Source organism: Salvelinus namaycush, chromosome 14, assembly GCF_016432855.1.
Source record: "Salvelinus namaycush isolate Seneca chromosome 14, SaNama_1.0, whole genome shotgun sequence".
Taxonomy (NCBI): Eukaryota; Metazoa; Chordata; class Actinopteri; order Salmoniformes; family Salmonidae; genus Salvelinus; species Salvelinus namaycush.
Genome location: NC_052320.1, coordinates 2,843,889 through 2,866,955, shown reverse-complemented (window position 1 = coordinate 2,866,955; position 23,067 = coordinate 2,843,889). Strand labels below are relative to the sequence as shown.

Here is a 23,067-nt window from a genome sequence, read left to right as displayed (position 1 = left end):
TATATATTTCTTAATTCCATTATTTTACTTTTAGAATTGTGTGTATTGTTATAAATTGTTAGATATTACTGCACTGTTGGAGCTCAGAACACAAGCATGTCGGTACACCCACAATAACATCTGATAAATATGTGTATGCGACCAATAAAACATTTGGTTAGAATAAAAAGAAGCTGTAAAAATGGGGTATCCGCTAGTTACCACAGCCACAAAGTCACATTTGGCTCGTAAATAATAATTAGCTTTTTGGTCTTAATTGTAGGTTAGGGTTTGGCATAATGTTAGCAGTGTGGTTAAGGTAATGGTTAGGTTTAAAATCAAATTATAAGAAGATAAATTGTAGAAATGGGCGGGGTTTATGACGTTATGCCTGTGTTAACAAGTGACGACGGGGCAAGGTGACGCTTTGAACACGTCATCCACAGACGCCGGAAAAGGCGCAAGCTGAAAGTTCATCATCAAGCTGAGGTGGCTTTATTATTGGAGCGAGTACTACCTGTTCGTATCTGTCTCCCTCGACGAATGAGGTTGTTATTGTTGAGTACTGTCACGCCAGAGGTTCTCAGGTTTCGATTTATTGAGTGGACGGCACTGCTAGCTAGCCACCACCCTTTTCCATTACTAGCTAACATCGTTCTCGCTTAAGGCGCTCAAACACTCCGCTTATTCGACGCCATGGACCCTGTTGGTCAAGGTAACGTACATTACTGATACTATTGTTGTTGAATTTAAGACATATTTGCCAGCTGGCCGTTGGTTTAGGGGGAAGTTATTACGAATTATTGTTCATGATTGTGCATTGGATATGAACGCAACTCCGGGGGCCCGACGCAGCAACAGCCGTTCTTCTGGAAATGTCATAGGAAGGGGAAAGGAGGGCAGAGATCGAGTTACTGTGATGAAATATCTTTGTTAATCTCATTAATTTAGTCCTCTATCAATTATCTCGTTTAATGTGTTTATAGTTATGCAATCATTCAATTTGCTTTAATGACTCGTATCTTTTTTGTAAACAAAGGCTACTTTGCTTGCTAGCTAGCATACTAGTTAGTTAACGTAACTGGCTAGACAAGAACGCAGCCAGGATGGTTGGTTAACTAGTTTGTTAGCTTGCCAGCTGATATGGTTCAATTGAGTGACACACCTTGGCTATGTTCCCAAAGACCAACAAGGCAACAGTACAGTGAACATGTCATACCCCACGAACGATGTAGCGCCCCCCACTGGGCCATTGAGTTATCGCGTGTGACACATTTCAGTTGTGACCACAGATTTATTATGTTGACCAGATACTCAAGTGTCTGCTCAAATGGAAAATAAATGTCTTTAAAAAAAAATGGAAGCCAGTTAGCCTCTGTACCAGTAGCATATAGACTCCCTGTAGTTCATGTCATGTGCCAATTTTTATTTTTTTGTATTAAAAACTGCTTCTATAAACCAATAAGGAGATGGGAGAGGCAGAACTTGCAGCGCGATCTGCGTCAGAAATATAAGTTCTATTTTAGCCCTTGGCAACGCAGACGCTCGTTGACGTGAGCAGTGTGCGTGCAATAATTGAATAAGATTTCTAAATGTATTTTACAACGCTCGCACATGCGACGTGTGAGGTGTGGTCAGCCTATTAAGACCTTCAATTGAAAAACGACTAGGGGGGAAAAACGGCAAAATTACTGTTTGTCTCGCTTGAGTCACCGTAGCAACAACCTAGCCAGAAACTGTTCGTCAAAATAGGTTGAATTAATCCAAGATATCAAGAAAGCGGTCATTAATTTTGACGTTTTTCCAAAGAGGTCTTAGTTGCGCAATTTTACATCTCACTAAGATGTTTGGTGCAGTATTTCTCAAGTGAAAAAATGTGCATATGAACTAGTCGTCTCTCATTGAATGAAAAGGAATTAATGTTCCCACTCCTGCTAGGGGTAGTACTGTTGACCAATCCCAGACGAAGGGGTGTAAACTTAATTTCTAATTGATATTTTCACCTATGTCACATGAAACCACGCACATGTGCGGTGCGCATTTTGAGAACGGTGTGTTGCGCTAATTGCATTTTGGAAATTTTGCGCGTAGCCTACAGCGATGTGCTTACTGTTGAGCTTGTAATATGAAGAAATGAAACTAACATTCTAAACGGTCTGAGCTGTTGCATCTGTCTCATTGCTTAATTTTAACATTTAAATTCTGTGCAGTAGGTGTATGAATTTTGGATCTGTCCTCCCAGTCTTTTTCGAAACGTAGACCCAAGGACGACGGGCCCTTAATTTTGAGCCCTGGAGGCAGTTATTTTATAAGGACATTTACATATTTGGTTGTAATTGTAATGTTGCAATATATTATAGGCTACCGAGGGTGGCCAATCATCCTCCAGGAGAAGCTAGCTTTCCATCCAGTTGGCGACAGATTTCAACGGAAATATTTTAAAATCTGCATGAGGAAAATATGCGCATTTTCCCACCAAACAGACTTGTTGTTGATAAAAATCCGTGTGCTGACGTAGTGCACACAATGACCTTTAGGTTTTTATTCGGTACAATGTGTTTCCATCGCAAGTTTACTTTTTATATGGTTATTATGTTAATATTTGTGCATAAAGATGTTTCCACCATCATTTGTCGCATAATACATTTTACAGACACAAAGATTCCACCATGTCGAACAAACAAGTCTGTCGACATTTTATAAAATTGTACCTAAATGTAATTTATTATATATACATGCAGTGTATTCAGACCCCTTGCATTTTTTCCTACATTTTGTTACATTACAGCCTTGTTCTAAAATTGAATAGAGAAAAAAAAATCGAATCAATCTACACACAACACCCCATAATGATAAAGCAAAAGGTTGATCAATTTTTTTGCAAAAAAACCCAGCTGAACCCCCCCCCCCCCCACCACCACCACCACCATGCTTCACCGTAGGGGTGGTGCCAGGTTTCCTGCAGACGTGGCACTTGTCATTCAGGCCAAAGAGTTAAATCTTGGTGTTAATCAGCCCAGAGAATCTTGTTTCTTATGATCTGAGAATCTTTAGGTGCCTTTTGGAAAACTCCAAGCGGGCTGTCATGTGCCTTTTACTGAGGAGTGGGTTCCGTCTGGCCACTCTACCTTAAAGGCCTGATTGGTGGAGTGCTGCAGAGATGGTTGTTCTTCTGGAAGGTTCTCTCATCTCCACAGAGGAACTCTGGAGCTCTGTCAGAGTGATCATCGGGTTCTTGGTCACCTCCCTGACCAAGGCCCTTCTCCCTTCTCTTTGTTTATTTTGACTATTTTCTACATTGTAAAATAATAGTGACGACAGACATCAAAACTATTAAATAAAACATATGGAATCATGTAACCAAAAAAGTGTTTCCTCTTTGTGTCCTAAATTGTACCCTATTGCCTAAGTGCAGCCATGTCAAAAGTAGTGGATTATATAGGGAATAGGGTGCCATTTGGGACTAGCTTAGCCCAGTTCACTCAAAGGATAGACGGGAGTGAACTAATGGCCATTTAAAAGGCTGCTGCTTCCGTGGTGGGCTAGTTCTTCTTAGAAGAACGTTTAGGCCTAACTGTGTAATTAGCCCCACTCTCCCCCAGGAGTCTTCTGCTTTTGTGGCACTAAGCCCTTTCCTTACATTGTGTCGCTGTTTCAGTCTCCTTATCCATTTCTGTAGCTTGCCTGTCTCTCTGTAGCTGCCTGTAACCAGGTTTCCATCCCAACCTTTTTTTTATGAGAGTACGCCGGATAAAAAATAAAGTCACGACAGGGCCTGATAGAAACAGCAAATTTGTCTAAACTTTCAAAATGTCAACAAAACAGAATGCCTTAGGCAAGGTGGGATCGTTTATTCTGTAAAATGTATTATGCAAGAAATGGTGGTGGAAATATCTATGCGCAAATATTGATATAATAACCACCATATACCGAACTACACGTGGAGGTCACGTGATGATAGTGTCGTCGGAGCGAATTTACACCTTGACTTTTCCCACATCTTGTTGTTAGCCTGAATTTAGAAATATATTTTATGTCACTGGTCTACACACCTATTACCCCGTAATGTCAAAGTGGAATTATGTTTTTCAGACATTTCTACAAATTAATTATAAATGAAAAGCTGAAATGTCTACTATTCTACCCCTTTGTTATGGCAAGCCTAAATAAGTTCAGGAGTAAACATGTGCTTAACAAGTCACATAAGTTGCATGGACTCGCTCAGTGTGCAGCAATAGTGTTTAACATGATTTTTGAATGACTACCTCATATCTGTGCCCCACACATACAATTAAGGGTTCTCAGTCAAACAGTGAATTTCAACCACAGAGGTTTTCTAATGTCTCACAAAGAAGGGCACCTATTTGGTAGATGGGTAAAAAAAAAAAAGCAGACGTTGAATGTCCCTTTGAGCATGGTGAAGTTATTAAACTTTGGATGGTGTATCAATACACACAGTCACTACAAAGATGCAGGCATCCTTCCTAACTCAATTGCCGGAGAGGAAGGAAATCGCTCATTGAGGCCAATGGTGACTTTTTTTTTAAACAGTTAGAGTTTAATTGCTGTGAGAACTGAGGATGGATCAACAACATTGTAGAACCTAAATGACAAAGTGAAAAGGAGGAAGCTTGGACAGAATACAAATATTCCAAAACATGCATCCTGCACTAAAGTAAAACAACGAAAGCTAATGGTTTGTCCTGAATACAGTGTTATGTTTGGGGCAAATCCAATACATTACTGCATCATTTTTCTTCCACTTTGACATATTTTGTGTAGATTGCTGACACACAAAATGGCAGTTTAAATCTTGGTGTGAATATTTCCTGAAGGCCCCGTATGTTGTGTAGTCCTCCCACATTATACAGGGTGATGCTTGATGCTCATTTCCTCTAAATAATAATAATATTATTATTCTGAAGAGATGATTGATGCTTGACAAATAAATAAAAATATCTCGCTCTTATCCATAATATCATCATGTGCATGTAGGTAGTCTATACCTGCCACTATGGGCTCCTGAGTGGCGCAGCGGTCTAAGGCACTGCATCTCAGTGCAAGAGGCGTCACTACAGTCCCTGGTTCAAATCCAGGTTGTATCACATCCGGCCGTGATTGGGAGTCCCATAGGGCGGCGCACAATTTGGCCCAGCGTTGTCTGGGTTTGGCCGGGGGTAGGCCGTCATTGTAAAATAAGAATTTATTCTTAACTGACCTTCCTAGTTTAAAAAAATATTATAATACTCTGCGAGCTGTTGACTAGAGCCAACGTGCCAAGACTAGAATGGGCACATTCGCTATATAACGCAACATCGGTTGTGACAATGCGATAGAAACCCATTTGACTTTTTTATTCAACCGCACAAGTTATTTTTATGTGCACTACGTCATCAACGCGCGTCCTTTGATCTGCAACAAGGCAAATTGATTGAAACATCTCTGGTGGGAAAATGCGCATATTTTTTTATATTTTATTTTAGAATTTTCATATGAAATTCTGTCACCATGGAAACCTTGCTAGTGTGACTAAAGACAGTGGGTGAAGATACAGACGTCTGGTTCTCTTACTGTTGATGACATTAACACTTCAATTCAAGGCCTTCTACTCATCTCAGCGTGCCCCCACTCTCTCTCTTGAACCAGACATCAACCTGAACTCCCCCAACAAGGGCCTGGGCCCCGCAGGAGGAGTAGACTCCCTGACGGGTGTCTCCATGGAGGGGGGAGCCATGGGAGTGGCAGCCGTCAACACGCTGCCCCCAGGGCTCACAGAGGAAGAGGCCGAGGAGCTCTACTCTGAGCTAACCAAGGTAGGTCCTGTTGTCCTGTCTGTTGGGGTTAAGGTTAGAGGTAGCCAAGGGCGTAGCAGCCATCCACACGCTGCCCCCAGGGCTCACAGAGGCAGAGGAGCTCCACTCTCAACTAGTCAAGCTAGGGTCCTGTGTCTTCATCCGTCTGTCTCTGTCGTCCTTTCTGTTGGTCTGAGCTCACCAATGTAGGTCCTGTTGTCCCTAGAGTTTGGTTTACTAATAATTCATTCGACAAATATTTGAGGAACTCTGTGTCAGACAATGGGGACATTGAACAAAAATATAAACGCAACATGTAAAGTGTTGGTTCCATGTTTCATGAGCTGAAATAAAAGATCCCAGAAATGTTCCATATGCACAAAAAGTGTTCCCCCCCCTAAAATGTTGTGCACACATTTGTTTACATCCCTGTTAGGTAGTATTTCTCCTTTGCCGAGATAATCCATCCACCTGACAGGAAGTGGCATATCAAGAAGCTGATTAAACAGCATGATCATTACACAGGTGCACCAAAGATTTTTATAACTAAGATAGACCACAGCCTGTCCTTTTCAATGGGAACAAATGAGTCATAGGGGGTAAAACAAGTATGGCATCGTGTGGGTGAGCAGTTTGCTGATGTCAATGTTGTGAACAGAGTGCCCCATGGTGGGGTTATGGTATGGGCAGGCATAAGCTACGGACAATGAACAAAATTGCATTTTATCAATGGCAATTTGAATGCACAGAGATACCGGGAAGAGATCCTGAGGCCCGTTGTCATGCCATTCATCCGCCGTCATCACCTCATGTTTCAACATGATAATGCACAACCCCATGTCGGAAGGATCTGTACACAATTCCTGGAAGCTGAAAATGTCCCAGTTCTTCCATGGCCTGCATACTCACCAGACATGTCACCCGTTGAGCATGTTTGGGATGCTCTGGATAGTCGCGTACCACAGCGCGTTCCAGTTCCCGCCAATATCCAGCAACTTCGTACAGCCATTGAAGAGGAGTGGGACAACATTCCACAATCAACATCCTGATCAACTCTATGTGAAGGAGATGTGTTGCGCTGTTTGAGGCAAATAGTGGCAACACCAGATACTGACTGGTTTTCTGATCCACACCCCTACCTTTTTTTTAAGGTATCTGTGACCAACATATCTGTTTCTATTCATGTGAAATCCATAGATTAGGGCCTAATTTATTTCAATTGACCGATGTCCTTATGTGAACTGTAACTCAGTAAAATCTTTGAAAATTGTTGCATTTTATATTTTGGTTCAATGTAGTTTGCATGCTTTGAGACTAATTCACCCAAAGAAGACTATTACTCTTCAGTTAACCACACATGTCAGACATTGGTGGAAAGGGGCCTGGAATTGACCTCTGACCTCTCCTGTGTGTTGCTGTCAGGTGGAGGAGGAGATCAACACCCTGAGACAGGTGCTGCTGGCCAAAGAGAAGCATTCTGCTGATCTGAAGAGGAAGCTGGGGCTGAGCCCCCTCAACGAGCTCAAACAGAACATCACCAAGGGGTGGCAGGATGTCCAGACCTCTAATGCGTAAGTAGAAGATCCTTTAAAAAAAATGATCATGTTCAAATCCTTAGTGTTTTTTTACCAAGGCAAAATAGAAGGGTGAAACATCTTTTTAATGTTTTAAAGTTTCAGTATGAGTCATTGTAACTGGATTTTAATGACCGAAGATAAAACCACAACCGGTTGTTTTTCAATGGGAGAAAATGAGTCCTAGTGGGCAGAGCCAAGCATGAGCTACCGAGATCCTTTTGACGCGTATATATATTTCCTTTAGGGAACGCCTACTCTGAAGTGCACGTGTGCAGTAACTCAATTCGCCCTTGCGCTCGTAAACAACAAAACATTTTAATACTTTGGAAAAGGTTAAAGTCTACAAAACTTAGTCCACTCTGTTTTATACCAGATTTTAGTTTTGAGAACTGAAAACTGTATTGCGATCCAACGATGAGAAAATTAGCAGAATGTCGTCCCGACTCCATCTTCTCCCACAGGCGGCCACTGGGCTTCCTCTCGTCACCATATTTGGTAGTGAGTGGAAACACCGATTGGATGCTTCACATTTGATACATCCGGTGAAACATCTGGCTCATTATTCTGTCTGTGGTATTAGCTACTGGATTGTTCCCTTCTCAGATATCATATCAACTTAAGCCTCTTGCAAATGCTTGACTCTTACTGTACGGCTGTGCTAGCCTGGTTATCTCTCCCGAACCGTTCTGGAAATGACAAGGTGAGTAGAAAATATCTGAGCCAGCACGTTTACGGGTCTGAATCTATAGCATGAATCAGGCGACAGACGGCTAACAGCGGGACACACCGCTGAGCTGTACATCTCTAACCCCAGTCTCTGTTTTCTAGCTATGTCAGAACCACTGAGAAACTTGGCGAGTGGAATGAGAAAGTTACCGGTTCAGAGTTGTGAGTCTCCTGTTTTACTGCTCAATCGATCGCCACCTGTCGCCTGCAACTAGTGTGTTTGCGCTCCCCCCCCCCCCCCCCCCTCTGCTCAGAACTTTAGTAACATAGCTGCTGTATCTCACCATTTTATTATGTTTTAACACCTGTCTTTGTCCGTAGGGAGCATGTTAGTTTCCTCTTGGCTGCTACGTGTGAAAACTCCCATCCCCCATGAGACCATCTGTTTTATAAAGGCCATGTATTTAATAATACAGAGGGCTTTAACTTCACAGAAAGATGTAGTTTAATATAAAGGCCAGGTATTTAATAATACAGTAGGCTTTAACTTCATAGAAAGATGTAGTTTAATTTGCAACTTTTTTTTTTTTTTTCTCAGTGTCGTGATGTCATAGTGGAATTGTTTTTATTTTTATGTCATGAGTCAGTAAGTGTTAAACCACTTATGACAAGCCTAAATAAGTTCAGGAGTAAAAATGTGCTTAACAAGTCACATAAGTTGCATGGACTCACTGTGTGGAATAATAGTGTTTAATGTGATTTTTGAATGTCTACCTCATCTCTGTACCCCACACATAGTTATCTGTAAGGTCCCTCAGTCGAGCAGTGAATTTTAAACACATATTCAACTACAAAGACCAAGGAGGTTTTCCAATGCCTCGCAAAGAAGGGCACCTATTGGTAGATGGGTAAAATAAAAAAAGCAGACATTGAATATCCCTTTGAGCACGGTGAAGTTATTAATTACACTGGATGGTGTATCAATACACCCAGTCACTACAAAGATACAGGCGTCCTTCCTAACAGAGTTGCCGGAGAGGAAGGAAACTGTTCCGGGATTTCGCAATGAGGCCAATGGTGACTTTAAAACAGGTACAGGCTGTGATAGAACTGATGCTGGATCAACAACACTAATTTTCCACATAATAACCTAAATGAGAGTGAAAAGGAAGCCTGTACAGAATAAAAAATATTCCAAAACATGCATCTTGTTTGCAATAAGGCACTAAAGTAAAACTACTAAACATTGTGTAGATGGGTGAGATTTTTATTTTAATCCGTTTTGAATTCAGGCTGTAACAAAATGTGGAATAAATTGAGGGGTATGGATACTTTATGAAGGCACGGTATGTTATGCTAGCTAGCGAATATGCTAACGTTAGCTAAACATGGTTATGGGCTGGCACTGGCAGTATGGGATTATGGAGAGTGACTAGTTTATTTGTCATCTTGCTAGGTAGTTATCTAGCTGTGGCCATCTTGCTAGTATCAACTAGGGCTTTCTACAAAATGGCAACATTAGCGACGCTAGCTAACATTGGAATTTTATTTATATATATATATGCTCGCCATTTTAGCAGATGCTTTTTAATCGGAAGCGACTTATTTATTCGTGCATTTTACATATGAGTGAACCCACTACATCTGTGTTTTTATAAGCTACAATCTAGACCAGAAGTAACGCACGGACATGTATTCCCAAACGACGCTACTGCCACCTTCTGGTTTGGAGTTTTTTTTTTTACGAGGCTGACTACTTCCAAGGTCATTGCTGTGTGAACACGAGATTTCCTGCCGACAGTACTTAGAGATCTCTGAACATCAGAGAACGTTTCATTCTCCTTACCGGTGTAGGATTATCCAACGAGCTATGAGGGAGCTAAAGCTGCTCTATCTCAAAATGATCCTTTTTTTTGATCGCTAGCTAGCGATGATTCACCATCACATTGACGTCTATCAGTTCCTTTCCCCTTGTACTATATTTCATACTATAAAGCAGGGAACTTCCTTGCCCTAAGCTTCTCGGTGTTAAGGTGACATCCTCTGAGCCAACAACCAATATTTGTTTTTACACTTCTGTTATTAGTTTGGTGGCAGTTGTGCTTACAACTAGGGAAACGGGGGGACATGGGACCTAATGTTTCCCCCCTCTTCCATGCTACAGTATTTATATCCTACATCTATGTGAAAAGGTAGTGAAACTAACCTTCTCACACCACCACTGTTGCTACAGCAAATTTTATTTTCCGGGTGGCTGTAGGCCAATATTAACAGGCTTGGTAAGTGGCTTATTTGCATTGTCCTTTCAGTATACATACACACACAAATAGTTTTACTCTTAACAGGATTGTGTGGGTGAGGACTGGAATACTGGAGAGGGAGAGAAACACCAATCGAGAGAGCTAGTTGGCTGTGTGTGTTTGCGCACCTGTGAGATTTGAAATGTGACCAGACACATTTTGAAAAGCCAACTGACATTTTACTCCTGAGGTACTGACCTGTTGCACCCTCTATAACCACTGTGATTATTATTTGACCCTGCTGGTCATCTATGAACATTTTTGAAGAACAATCTGGCTTTAATGGCCATGTACTTTTATAATCTCCACCCGGCACAGCCAGAAGAGGACTGGCCACCTCTCAGATCCTGGTTCCTCTCTAGGTTTCTTCCTAGGTTCCTTCCTTTTCTAGGGAGTTTTTCTGAGCCACTGTGCTGCTAAATATGCACTGTTTGGGGTTTACGGCTGGGTTTCTGAATAAGCACTTTTTTACAAAGGGCTTTATAAATACATTTTGATTTGTATCAGTATTTACAGATAAAGAAGAAAGTTAAGGGTTTTATTTAGCCTATTTTTAGCAAGACTGCAGCTATGGTATGCTATGTATTGCTTTCCAGTTTCCTTTCTAGTCAGCAGATACTAAGCCACATCCTCCTTTCCATTCAGGCAACCGACAAACAGGATTTGCAGGATACCACTAATTCCATGTTTTGTTTCAGGGACTGTTTGGTTGGTGCTAAACGAATGACATATCAAATAGTCTGCTGTATCTGATGCTGGATAGTCTTTGATGTGGGTTACTAAGGAAGTTCTAATCCCTAAACACAGAATAGTTTACTGCAACCCCGTTAGGTACTCGAAGCCCTAGAAATTCTGCGGAATTGGTTATTTGTCACGTCTGCAATTTTCCAAAGACCCCAAAAAAAGAGGGGGGAAAAACTGTCACTGTTGTCCCGACCCAGTAATCAAGATTTTGAATTTGTGTGTGAAGTACAATTTCATATAAACTTCATAAGTCTCTAACTTGCCCTTTCCTTCCATGTAAAAAGTCTTTTTTTTGTTTAAATGTTCATTGTCACTGTGTCCGTAGATATCTTACAGCGTCTGCCACTTTGGACGACATTGCCCAATCTGAAGCGTGAGTCAATATATATTACATTTTTTTAGTTTATTTGTTTAAGTTGGTTTTTCAGCAGGGGTAAAGGGGCTTCTGACTTGATGCCATTTGCTTGGAGGGAGAGGGTGGAGTTCTGTCTGACCATGCTTCTGTTCTGTTTGGCTGGTGGTGTGTGGATGGTGTTGGGGTTTCAGTGGGTTTGATGGTAGCTTCTCTCTGTATTGGTTCTTTAGGCCCTGTTCCTCAACTGCAGCCCTGGAGTCCCCCCCCCTCTCACATTTTTGGCTTAGCCTTGCAAATGCCTACGTTATTATTATAGCTTGTGAGGCAACAACATAAGTTGTTGGTTACTTGAGGACTGAAGTTGAGTTGTTTTTTCTTTTCTGTGTTCTACTGGAGGCCTAGTCTAGCTGAATGTACTGGCCTTCTTAGTCATCACATCTCCTGCGGACCCTCTGACCTGCTTTACAACGTGTAACAATCGATCATTCATTGATTGTCCACTAGCTGCACAGTTTCCCCAACTGTGTTCACTATTATCAAACGGTTATCAATACCATTTTTTAGTTGTTTGTATTGGTCAGTCTGAATAGAAATCAATCTTAAGGGATGAGGACTTAGACCCTATAGACGTGTGTACTGAATGGCTGTCTAGTAAGAGATGCTTGCGCTATCAGGGTGACTTAACTATTGATGCCACGCTAGAGACAATCGCCACCTCTGCTCAGTTGTCTGTGTGGGTGGAGTGCCGCCCCTGTATAGGCCTAACAGCCATACATTGAGGGATATCTGTATATACGATGGGATTATACAATATTATGGGCATTGGGGCAGGAATGTGTGTAGAATGGTATGGAACACGTGGTTGCCATGGTTTTGATTCCCGTCCATTATTACGAGCCGTCCTCCCCTCAGCACAGTCGTGTCGGAAGATTTCTGCTTTAGGTTGGTCACATTGAGGTTTGTTATGGAGGCCTAGATCATTTAATGTAAAGACTATTTTACTTCTGTTTTTCAACTCTACGTTTTCAATTTATAGTACGATCTAAAATAATAACGTATTTGTTTTCGAGATCGTTTTAGGCTGCTGCGTTTTGCAATTGATCCACCCACCCTGTTGAACTTTAAAAATACTGTACACGGGGTCGGTAGTCCGCCTCGCCCTACTGAACTCCCACTGGGGTTGGGTCGTTTGTCCGCCTTGTCCCACGGGGTCGGTGGTAGTGTAATGTAGGCATACTGTAGAGAAGGCCTTGTAACTGCAAGACAGTCCCTGTTTTTGGCCCTTATAACTTACTGGCTGTCAATGAAGCCATTTTAATATCCTTTTCAATCAAACCATTGAGAGGAAACCTAATGCTTAATTTAATGTTCTTGGTAGAGACATTGGTCACGTATTGGATACAAGCTGTTTGCTGTGCTATTTTTCTCTTCTCTCCTCTGTGTTTCTGCAGACTTGTATTTGTCCTGTATGGCTGTTCATTAGTCAAAGGCTGCGTTGACACAGCCAGCCCAATTCTGATGGTTTGTCCAATTGTCAAAGAAGCTGATCTGATTGGTCAAAAGACCAATTAGGTTTCCACTATCAGAATTGGGCTGCCCTGTTTTTAAAGGCAGCTTTTGTCTGTGATTTAACTCCTTAGTGGCTGACGTCCTTCTGCTTAATCTGTTCTAAACCAAGTGAGGCTGGTTTTCAGTCATGTTCTAAGGAGATTCCCTTCTCTCTCTCTCTCTTCTGTCTACCATCTTCCCCCTACTCCCATCTCTCTCCCTCCCTTATTTTCTTCTCTCCCCTTGCAGGTATAAGAAGACTTCTGAGACCCTGTCTGTGGCTGGACAGAAGACCACTGCTGCCCTCTCCACCATGGGCACTGCCCTCAGCAGGAAACTGGGAGACATGAGGTACAGACCAAGACACAAAATGGCCGCCGCCGGCCCTTCCTGTAGAACAGGGGTGGCAAACCATAGAAATAGAATTACTAGATTTTTTTTTTTTAAAGACCCTCGGATAACAAATGTTTTCACTGTTACAGAACAGTGACTTGGGTATGTTAATTGTAGTATTTATATAGACCAACCCTCTAGGGCTGTAGCAAATCTACTAATCAGCTGTACCTCAGGACCTTGATTAGCTGAATCAGGAATTACAGCAGGACTGGAGCAAATGCCTGTATACTACTCAGTAGTTATCCAGGAAGAGGGTTGGCTACCCATGATGCCACAGATACCTTAAAGGTAAGGGAGTGGATCAGAAAACCAGTCAGTATCTGGTGTGACCATTTGCCTCAAGCAGCGTGACACATCTCCTTCACATAGAGTTGATCAGGCTGTTGATTGTAGGCTGTGGAATGTTCCACTCTTCGATGGCTAAGTAAAGTTGCTGGATATTGGCGGGAACTGGGACACGCTGTCGTACACATCGATCCAGAGCATCCCAAACATGCTCAATGGGTGACATGTCTGGTGATTATGCAGGACATGGAAGAACTGGGACATTTTTAGCTTCCAGGAATTGTGTACAGATCCTTGTGACATGGGGCAGTGCATTATCATGCTGAAACATGAGGTGATGGTGGCGGATGAATGGCACGACAACGAGCCTCAGGATCTCTTCACGGTAAAATGCAATAATGTTCGTTGTCTGTAGCTTATGCCTGCCCATACCATAACCCCACCACCACCATGGGGCACTCTGTTCACAACGTTGACATCAGCAAACTGCTCGCCCACATGACGCCATACGTGTGCTCTGTGATTGAGGCCGGTTAGACGTACTGCCAAATTCTCTAAAACGACGTTGGCTTCTGGTAGAGAAATTAACATTAAATTCTCTGGCAACAGCTCTGGTGGATATTACTGTAGTCAGCATGCCAATTTAACGCTCCTTCGAAACTTGAGACATCTGTGGCATTGTGTTGTGTGACAAATCTGCACATTTTAGTGGCCTTTTATTGTCCCCAGCACAAGGTGCTCCTGTGTAAAGAGCATGCCGTTTAATCAGCTTCTTGATACGCCACACCTGTCAGGTGGCTGGATTATCTTGGCAAAGGAGAAATGCTCACTAACATGTAAACAAATTTGAGAAGCTTTTATTTTATTTCAGCTCATGAAACATGGGACCAAAAACTTTACATGTAGAGCTTATATTTTGTTTCAGTGTAGATACTAGCTGTGGTGATGCCATGAGGACCATACTTTTTACAGCTATGTTGAACATGCCTGTATGGTTCAAAGCAACACGGGTGTCATTCATGTTATAAATATGTTAAATAATCCCATCTGTCCATTCATCACCGACACTTTAATCCCCCTCCCTAATTGCATACTAACTCCAGTATCTAAGGGAACTGGGAATATGCTTGTTCATTAACATTTTAACGTTTCCAAGTTCACTTCAGTGTGTGTGCGACTGTATGTTGGCATCCTCCCCCGTTCTAGCCGTGTTTCCAGCTCCATTACCCCGTTCTAGCCGTGTTTCCAGCTCCATTACCCCGTTCTAGCCGTGTTTCCAGCTCCATTACCCCGTTCTAGCTGTGTTTCCAGCTCCATTACCCCGTTCTAGCCGTGTTTCCAGCTCCATTACCCCGTTCTAGCCGTGTTTCCAGCTCCATTACCCCGTTCTAGCAACAATACTTAATTTCCTGTCTGTATCAATGTGTCTTATGACCTTCCGTTCTTTGGCTTGTTCTGTTTGTCCCATTTGATCATTGTTTTGTCTTTGTCATTTTCATCTATCACCAAGCCTGACTAATAGATTTTTTCTGATAATGGGTCCTAACACCCCCTACAGCAGGGCTTCATGACATGTGCCTCTGTTCAATACCATCTAACATGTAACCACCATTGCTGCCAGATTTGGGTAAAAATAAAAAATGTCTGACCTGCGTAATATTTCCTTTGTCCCTTTTAAAATCATGTCAACAAATGGTAGTGTCCCAAACGGCTCCCTTTTCCCTACATAGTGTGCACTACTTTTGACCTGAACCCTATGGTCAAAAGTGACGCACTAAATTTTTGAATAGGATGCCATGCCATCTAGGACACTTCCTCTGCGAGCGGCCTCCTTGCAACCCTGTTCTACAGTAGCTTATCTATACCCCAACCTGATAGGCTAGCTCTGCTCGACCCACCACTGCTTGTTCCTCACCCTGTTTTCGTTCTTCCTGTGTTTTTTTTTGTTGCTGCGACTGGTCTACAGAGCGCTGCCTTTCTCAAACTCCTTTGGGTAAGAGTTCTCTGCTGCTGCTGGGACCGAAACATCCCAATTAGCTACTTGGTCAACTTCTACAGCAGATCTGTCCAGTAAATATGGCTGCTCTGCTGCAGAAGTTAATTCATTTTAACTTTTATTGAATGCTAATTTGCATTCCCTCTTGCTGTTATGATCATGAATATTCTCGTTATTATTGGAGGAAATCCGTTTCCCTGCATATGAGTATGACTGTTAATCTGATTGTTTGACTGAAGTGGCCACCAGGGGGCAGTCTCCTCAACTTGCACAGACTTGTCTGCAGACATTCTTTAACTGTGTTCGTTTGACTGGCTGTCTGCTCTTTAATCTTTCTGTCCCATAGAGATAGTTAGAAGAAGCAACATTGTATTTGTCTCATTAGGGTGTCTGTGAGAGCATGGGCAGCGCCATTGAAGGCATCTCCATTTTGAAGTAGTCCATTTTCTTCTACTTCTGAGTTTGTTAACAAACTGAAAGGGTGCATACTGTCATCTGGAGTGTGTTTGAACAGGTATAAAGACAAAGTTGGTGATTTACTGTCACCTGCAGTGAGGGAATGTTGGCTGATCCCTCCTGACGACCTGGTTGGCATCATGTGATCATTAACCCTAGATGACTACTTCAAAATGGTGAAAGTCATCAATGGCGCTACCCAATGCTAAAACGGGCTTTTGGGGTCTAGAGTCCTCTCTCGCTCTCTGCTTGGCTCCTAACACTCACACTTCCTTGTCTCCTTCCCTTTAACGCTTACAAAGTAGCAACTACTCCATCCGCCAATCGATAAGTATGCCAACGATGAGGTAAATTGGCTCCCACACTTTTTTGTTTTTATTATAGTTTACTATTTATTTTATTGATCACTTTAATGAAATTAGGCATTTTAGATTAACAGTTGTGTGGTCTTGTTTGTGATGTTGGTGTTTTTAAATAAAATAACTCTGCTTTTGTAATTGGAAAATTGCTGGTAATCAGAATCGTAGAGTCTCACAAAATACTGTTGACTTCATTTTTTATTTATTTTTTAAAGCAACTGTGTTAAGATGAGCGTAAACCCAGATGATGTGTGAAGATGTCACCTCCATCAGTTTAACCCTGGATTTAAGGAATCTGGTGGTTGAGCATCTTTAGTATTCTAAATGTACCATAACCCCTTAAAGGAGAGGATTATTCTTTTATCATCCGGGGGTTTCTATCGTGAATGAACACTTCTGAAAGTTGTATTTTTTTGTTGTTGTTGCTTAGTCAGTGATATTGCTGTTTTTATTTTATTTGTTGCTTGAATGTTTTTTGTAATATCTGTTTTGCAGAAACTCTCCTACCTTCAAGTCGTTCGAGGACAAAGTTGGGAACATCAAGGTGAGCTGAAAATGGTTCATGGGCAGACGATGACGGTGTACTGCGTCAGGGACCACTTTTGATAGCCAATTCATCAGGGACCCCTCATATCAGAACACAACTTTAATGTGATTTTTTTTTAAATTTATTTATGTTTTAATCGCATACAAGCAGTTTAACTATGACTTCTACAGTGCATGGCCTGACTAAGTCTCAGACCCTGGGAAAGAACATTTTAAAGGTTCCGTCTTGGCATCAGAGAGAATGTTACTGTTTTTAAAGCTTATTTCTTGTAATTCTATATGTTTTGTCAGTGTCATTAGCATTTTTAAGCTTAAGAGATTCTGTTACTTTTGTAGACTTTTTAGCCAGTAGTTCTGAAAGTCGTCCCCCGACTATTGCGTCCAACGTCGTTGCTCTCTTTGCTGTGTCCACTGAGCCTTTGGGCCCGCCCTGCAACCTCATTTGATAACGCTGGGCTGGCCTCTTGCTCACTGTCACTCAAATTCAAAGGGCTGAAGCTCCATTGGCTAGAATTTGAATTGCTGCTCATAGATTATGCATGTATGAATTACACAGACACATCCAGCCCAAAACGGGAGGTTTAAAATATGTGTGTATATGTATGTTGCTAAAGAACCGGCTAACGTCTTAAATAAGTGCATTTATGTTCAAAAACTAAAATTTGGGCAAATACAAGAATTGTGTCATTGATGTATTATTGTGGATACCAATTATCCCCTGCGAGCCTCCCAGGCCCATGTTGTGCATCTGAGAGTTAAGAACGTAAACTGTGGATGAATAATATTACACCCTCACCTTTTTCCACAGATCCCTTGTCCAAAAATGTGTTTAATCTGTTATTGCTTGCAATATTACCAAAAAAATATATATAAATATTTTTTGACGTCTAGTCGCGGATCCCCTTACAGGACCTGAACCCAACTTTGAGAACCTCTATACTAGTAGACGCTGACCTAACACAACTCCATTTTGAACTGGAATGTACCAACAACAAGCCAAGTCAAATGGAAAAGTATATTTTTCTAGTTTGTACTTTCAAAAAATATATATATTTTTTTTTTGAATCTGCAGTGTGCGCTAACAGCATGTTTTTGCTGTGCTGCCAACAAGTGTACCCTACAAATGAGTTGGAGGTTAAATGCTTTACCCTACAAATGAGTTGGAGGTTAAATGCTTTACCCTACAAATGAGTTGGAGGTTAAATGCTTCTATAAACTGGGTGGTTCGAGACCTGAATGCTGATTTTTATTTTTTACATTTATTTTATTTGTGATTTAAAAAAACATAAATAATAATTGGCTGAAAGCCTTGGTATATGAGACCATAAACCATTGGTATGACACAACATGTATTTTTACTGCTCTAATTACGTTGGTAACCAGTTTATAACAGCAATAAGGCACCTCGGGGGTTTGTGGTATATGGCCAATATACCACAACTAAGGACTGTATCCAGGCACTCCATGTTGCGTCGTGCATAAAGAACAGCCCTTAGCCGTGGTATATTGTCCATATACCACACCCCCTCGTGCCTTATTGCTTAAGTATCCTATTTATTATTATTTTTTGATATTGGATTATTCTCAACTGTCTCAACACCACTTTTTAAGCGACTGTCTCCCTGACGATTGACCATCTATTCTGTTCACAGTTGGGCTGATTGGTGTCCCTGCACTGCAGCACAGGTAAACAAAACGTGGCTGGGGAAGTTGATTAGAATTGTACCTAGTATTTACTAACGGGCTTGTTTGGGTTATTGTTAGATTGTATTATAGCTTGGTGTCACCCTCGAGAGTTTGTCACATCGTTTAATAATTTACTGGTGCTGCAGCATTTTTGTTAAAGTGTGAAAATTCTTAACAGATTCATGATCAGTACAAATCTCAAATGACTTATATATATATATATATATACTGGGTTAACCTCTCACACACAGCTCCTTTTGAATTAAATTACTTCTGGGAAGATTTACCATCACGTTGATACCAGGCCATTCTTTTTTCTTTCCCCCCCCCCCCCCCCCCCCCCCCCCCCCCCCCCCCCCCCCCCCCCCTGTCATCCTTCAGTACATGGTGGTTGGACCCAGAGGTAACGGAAAAGCTGTCCAGTCCCCGACCGAAACGAACCCCGTTCAGGACCACGCACCCTTCTGAAGATCCTCCTTCCGCTCTTATCACCGGGGACTGTGACATCATCACTGAGTGACCCTTGACCTGTGACATCACCCTCCACACCATATGCCATTACTCACTACTGCCTCCCACCTCAGTTACCTATAGCCCAGTCCTAAATGGGCCCTTGGCTCCTAGGCCCTTGTGGAGATCTGATAGGTGTAAGCAATACGGCAACAATTCCACCTATCCAATGAGAAGGTGGAGCCACTACCATATTGTTGAAACCTATCTGATTCTGATGATTTGTTGCCAGATTGCTTGCGCCTATCTAGTCAATTTCAGCTCTACACAAGTGCCTCGGGAGTTATGGGCTAAGGGTCGATCTAGAATCTCAGCCTCCTCGCCTACTAAAAGCATGTGCATATCTCATCTCAAAGGACAACAGGTTACACAACATCAAATCACCACCGCTTGTAAAACAAACAACAACAAAAACTGTTAAACCATTTTTGTATTATAACTATTTTACACTGCTTTGCATAATGTTTTTACATAACTTTTATCTATATGTAAAATTATATATGAATAGATATATTGTAAACAATACTGCAAGTCGGCATTTATCAGTAGGTAACGCGGATGGAGAGTCTCGGAAACACGAGTGCAAAAAAATATATAATGTCCAAAAGGAGAATAAAAACACTATGAATACAACAAGGATCTCTGTTTTGTATCCTGCTGGGCATTTACTTCAGTTTATTTTCTACACTGACTAGAATGTGAAGCAATGCTTTGCTGTATAGCTACCTGGCGAAATGTAGAAACTGTCTTTTAGCCTTTTATTCTTTCACTCCTGTTACTTTGTTTACTTTGCTGGTAGAAAAGTTTATTTCGGTATTTTTCTCTTCCCCCTTTTTTTTTTTATGTGTGGAAGAGGGTTTTAAAGGGGAGGGTTTTTAATCACACTGTGTGTAGGCTCACTGCTAATGTGCCACATCTGAAATGATCTACTGTGAAATACAGTCCAGACATTCTGACATTTATTATATGAAGAATTGTCCCCATGCCCCAGAACTAATCCCCCACTGGTGTGGTGTGTGTGTATATATATACACACACACGAATTATGTACACACTTGTCTCGTGCACACAACATACACTCCCACAGACCCTGACTAATGTCACTGTTATGATCACCAACTGTTTTAGCCAGTGTGGACTTTTTAACACGGATGATCAACTAGCTGTAACTTATCCAACCACAACCTTCAAACACAACCATCAACAGCTGCAGTTGGTTTGGTAGCACAGTCACTTTTTTGTTATTTTCAACATGAAGTACCTATTTTAGATTTGTGTTATTTTGCCTGATTAAGTCTATTTCTATCCATGGGATTATTCATTTTTCCTTTATCTATCCTACTTAAGTATTTTACTTTTTTTTTTTTTATTATCTGTTTTGTGTTCATTTTTTGAAGTCATACTTGGGTGATGTATTTTAGATTTTTTTTCTTGGGTGGAGTTTAAGAGTCATTTTGTATTTAAGTGCCATCTGTAAATTTGTTGATTTAATAAACCTGCCTGTTAGATTTCTCAAGAGAATCCTAAAGTTTAGATTTTATTAGGATGCCCATTTAGCTGTTGGACATGCAGCAGCTACTCTTCCTGGATTCTACATAAAACTAAATATATGACTGAGTACAGAACCGTTGTAGATGAGAACAGAAGATAATATTACATTACATTTAAATTAAAATAACAGTACAGATACTGGTTTCCCAGACCCAGAGAATCTCCATTGAGAATACTTTTTAGTCCAGGACTGGTCTTGTTGGCAGACCGGTCCTCGCAGGCAGCCTAATTCTGATATTTTGGGCAATTATTGTTAAGATCTGATCTGATTGGTCAAAAGACCAATTAGCGGCAAAATATCAGAATTGGGCTGCCTGAGTAAACACCGTAGGTTTCTATTGTCTCTGGTTATGACACGGCAAGGAGAACGGCATATGTAGCTTGTGTAGAGCTGCAAATACATGTTTGGGTCAAATGTACATTTTTGCAACGGGATGAAAGAATGAATATATATTTGCTTTAGGACGTGAGCCTAATTGTAGACATTAAAGGGATCAGAAAGGTGAATGTTGGCTGAATAAAATAAAAAGTGGTTTGTCGTTATGTTTTGGATTTCAATAAAGCATTCCTTTAAAGGAAAGAGTTGTGTGGTTTAGTGTTTTAATTGTATACATTTTATTTGACCTCCGCAGGTCATAAAGGAGGGATTTCCTATCTGAGTTAAACAGGTCATAAAGGAGGGATTTCCTATGAGTTAAACAGGTCATAAAGGAGGGATTTCCTATCTGAGTTAAGCGTGTGTCAATGGAACGTAATTCCCTTTTTTTTTAATTAACTTTTCACTCTACATGTATTCTGACATTGAACTCAAGCACAAGAATAGCACGATATTCACCCGCTATTTGCTTAGGGTGGAGATCAAAGAAATGGTGTGTCTACAGTTACACCATATTCTGACCTTTACTTAATTTCCTCATAATTCCCACCACTTTTACGCAGTGGTGTGTATTCACGGATCAAATAAAACTTTTCACATGCGCCGAATACAACAAGTGTAGACCTTACCCGGAAATGCTTACTTACAAGCCCTTAACAGTGCAGTTCAAGAAAGAGCTAAGAAAATATTTACCCCAAAAAAATACAAAATAACAATATGGCTCTATTCAGGGGAGTACCGGTACCGAGTCAATGTGTGAGGGTACAGGTTAGTCGAGATAATTTGTACATGGAGGTTGGGGTGAAGTGACTATGCATAGATAATAAACAGGATACCAAGGGAAACCAGGTTTCCCCAAAAAAATTGACCAATAAAAAAAAATCTAAATTATAAAATATATCTTTTGTCTATAATTTTCCTTTAATTCGCAATTGACTTTATTTTACCAGAGAAATCAACCCGAGCGAGGGGAACAGCGCCCCTCTGTCTCAGTATGTGTAGCCTATGTATCTGATGCTGTCTGGACAAAGAGAGTATGACACGTTGCCGTAGCGTTCGATTGATTCCAGTGAGCGTAAGTAAAATATAATAACTCGCCAATCAGCATTGAGCTGAGCTCAACTGTGGGTGGTCCTGGCGCAGCAAAACACCCCCAAGGGAGGCCAGTTTTGATTTGGCGTCACACCAAAAGCAAGAAGTATTTGTCAGAAATAAAACATGTTTCTGCCATTTGCTTGTGCCGTGTGACCTGTAGTAGATACTGTAGATAGGAAAGGGCCGATTTAGCGAAACCATGGATGGAGATGGGAATTTGGTGCTTTTATTTAATTTAATTCACCACACAGGACAATGATTAGGCTATGACTGCGATCCTGATTTAATCATAAATTCATACATTGTGCCAGTGGCCTGAGATGATTGAAAGTGTAGCCTACAGGTGCACGTTAACTAGCTAGCTGGTTCATTGTTACCCATGCAATGAAGTTAAGACTAACAAGCATGTTAAGGGTTTATCATAGTCCAAAACGTGTATGCAAGGTTGCAAGATCGAATCCCCGAGCTGACAAGGTAAAAAACTGGCATTCTGCCCCTGAACAAGGCAGTTAACCCACTGTTCCTAGGGTGTCATTGAAAATAAGATTTTGTTCGTAACTGACTTGCCTAGTAAATATAAATATATATATATATATATATGCACAGCAGTGTTCTAGAATATTGGACTGTTGGCTTTCATACACCAGATTATCGCGTCTCATCATCTGTGGATTATGATTTAAATTTTAGCCAGGTAGCCTAATCTAGGACATCAACAACTAAAAGCGTGTGCTATTGTATGATTGTCATGGGCATTGACATTCATCTAGTCTGGTTTCTACAAATTATTCAAAAACAGTTGTGTTCTACTTGCGCGCACACACACACACATACAAATCAGTAGGCCTAC

General features: G+C 41.2%; 1 protein-coding gene across 4 annotated transcripts; it reads left to right on the top strand.

Moving 5' to 3' along the window:
- Positions 1 to 418: 418 nt before the first annotated feature.
- LOC120059040 (tumor protein D54-like) lies at positions 419 to 21,326 on the top strand. Of its 4 annotated transcripts, XM_039007808.1 has the most exons (9): positions 419 to 694; positions 5,626 to 5,792; positions 7,194 to 7,342; positions 8,177 to 8,236; positions 11,384 to 11,431; positions 13,211 to 13,312; positions 16,949 to 16,997; positions 18,652 to 18,685; positions 19,067 to 21,326. In XM_039007808.1, exons 1-8 carry the CDS (start codon positions 676 to 678, stop codon positions 18,658 to 18,660), a joined length of 603 nt encoding a protein of 200 aa, XP_038863736.1. In that variant the 5' UTR covers positions 419 to 675; the 3' UTR covers positions 18,661 to 18,685; positions 19,067 to 21,326. The 4 variants fall into 4 exon arrangements, with proteins under 4 accessions (XP_038863736.1, XP_038863738.1, XP_038863737.1 ...); XM_039007810.1 differs by lacking the exon at positions 8,177 to 8,236; XM_039007809.1 differs by lacking the exon at positions 11,384 to 11,431.
- The last annotated feature ends 1,741 nt before the right edge of the window (positions 21,327 to 23,067 follow it).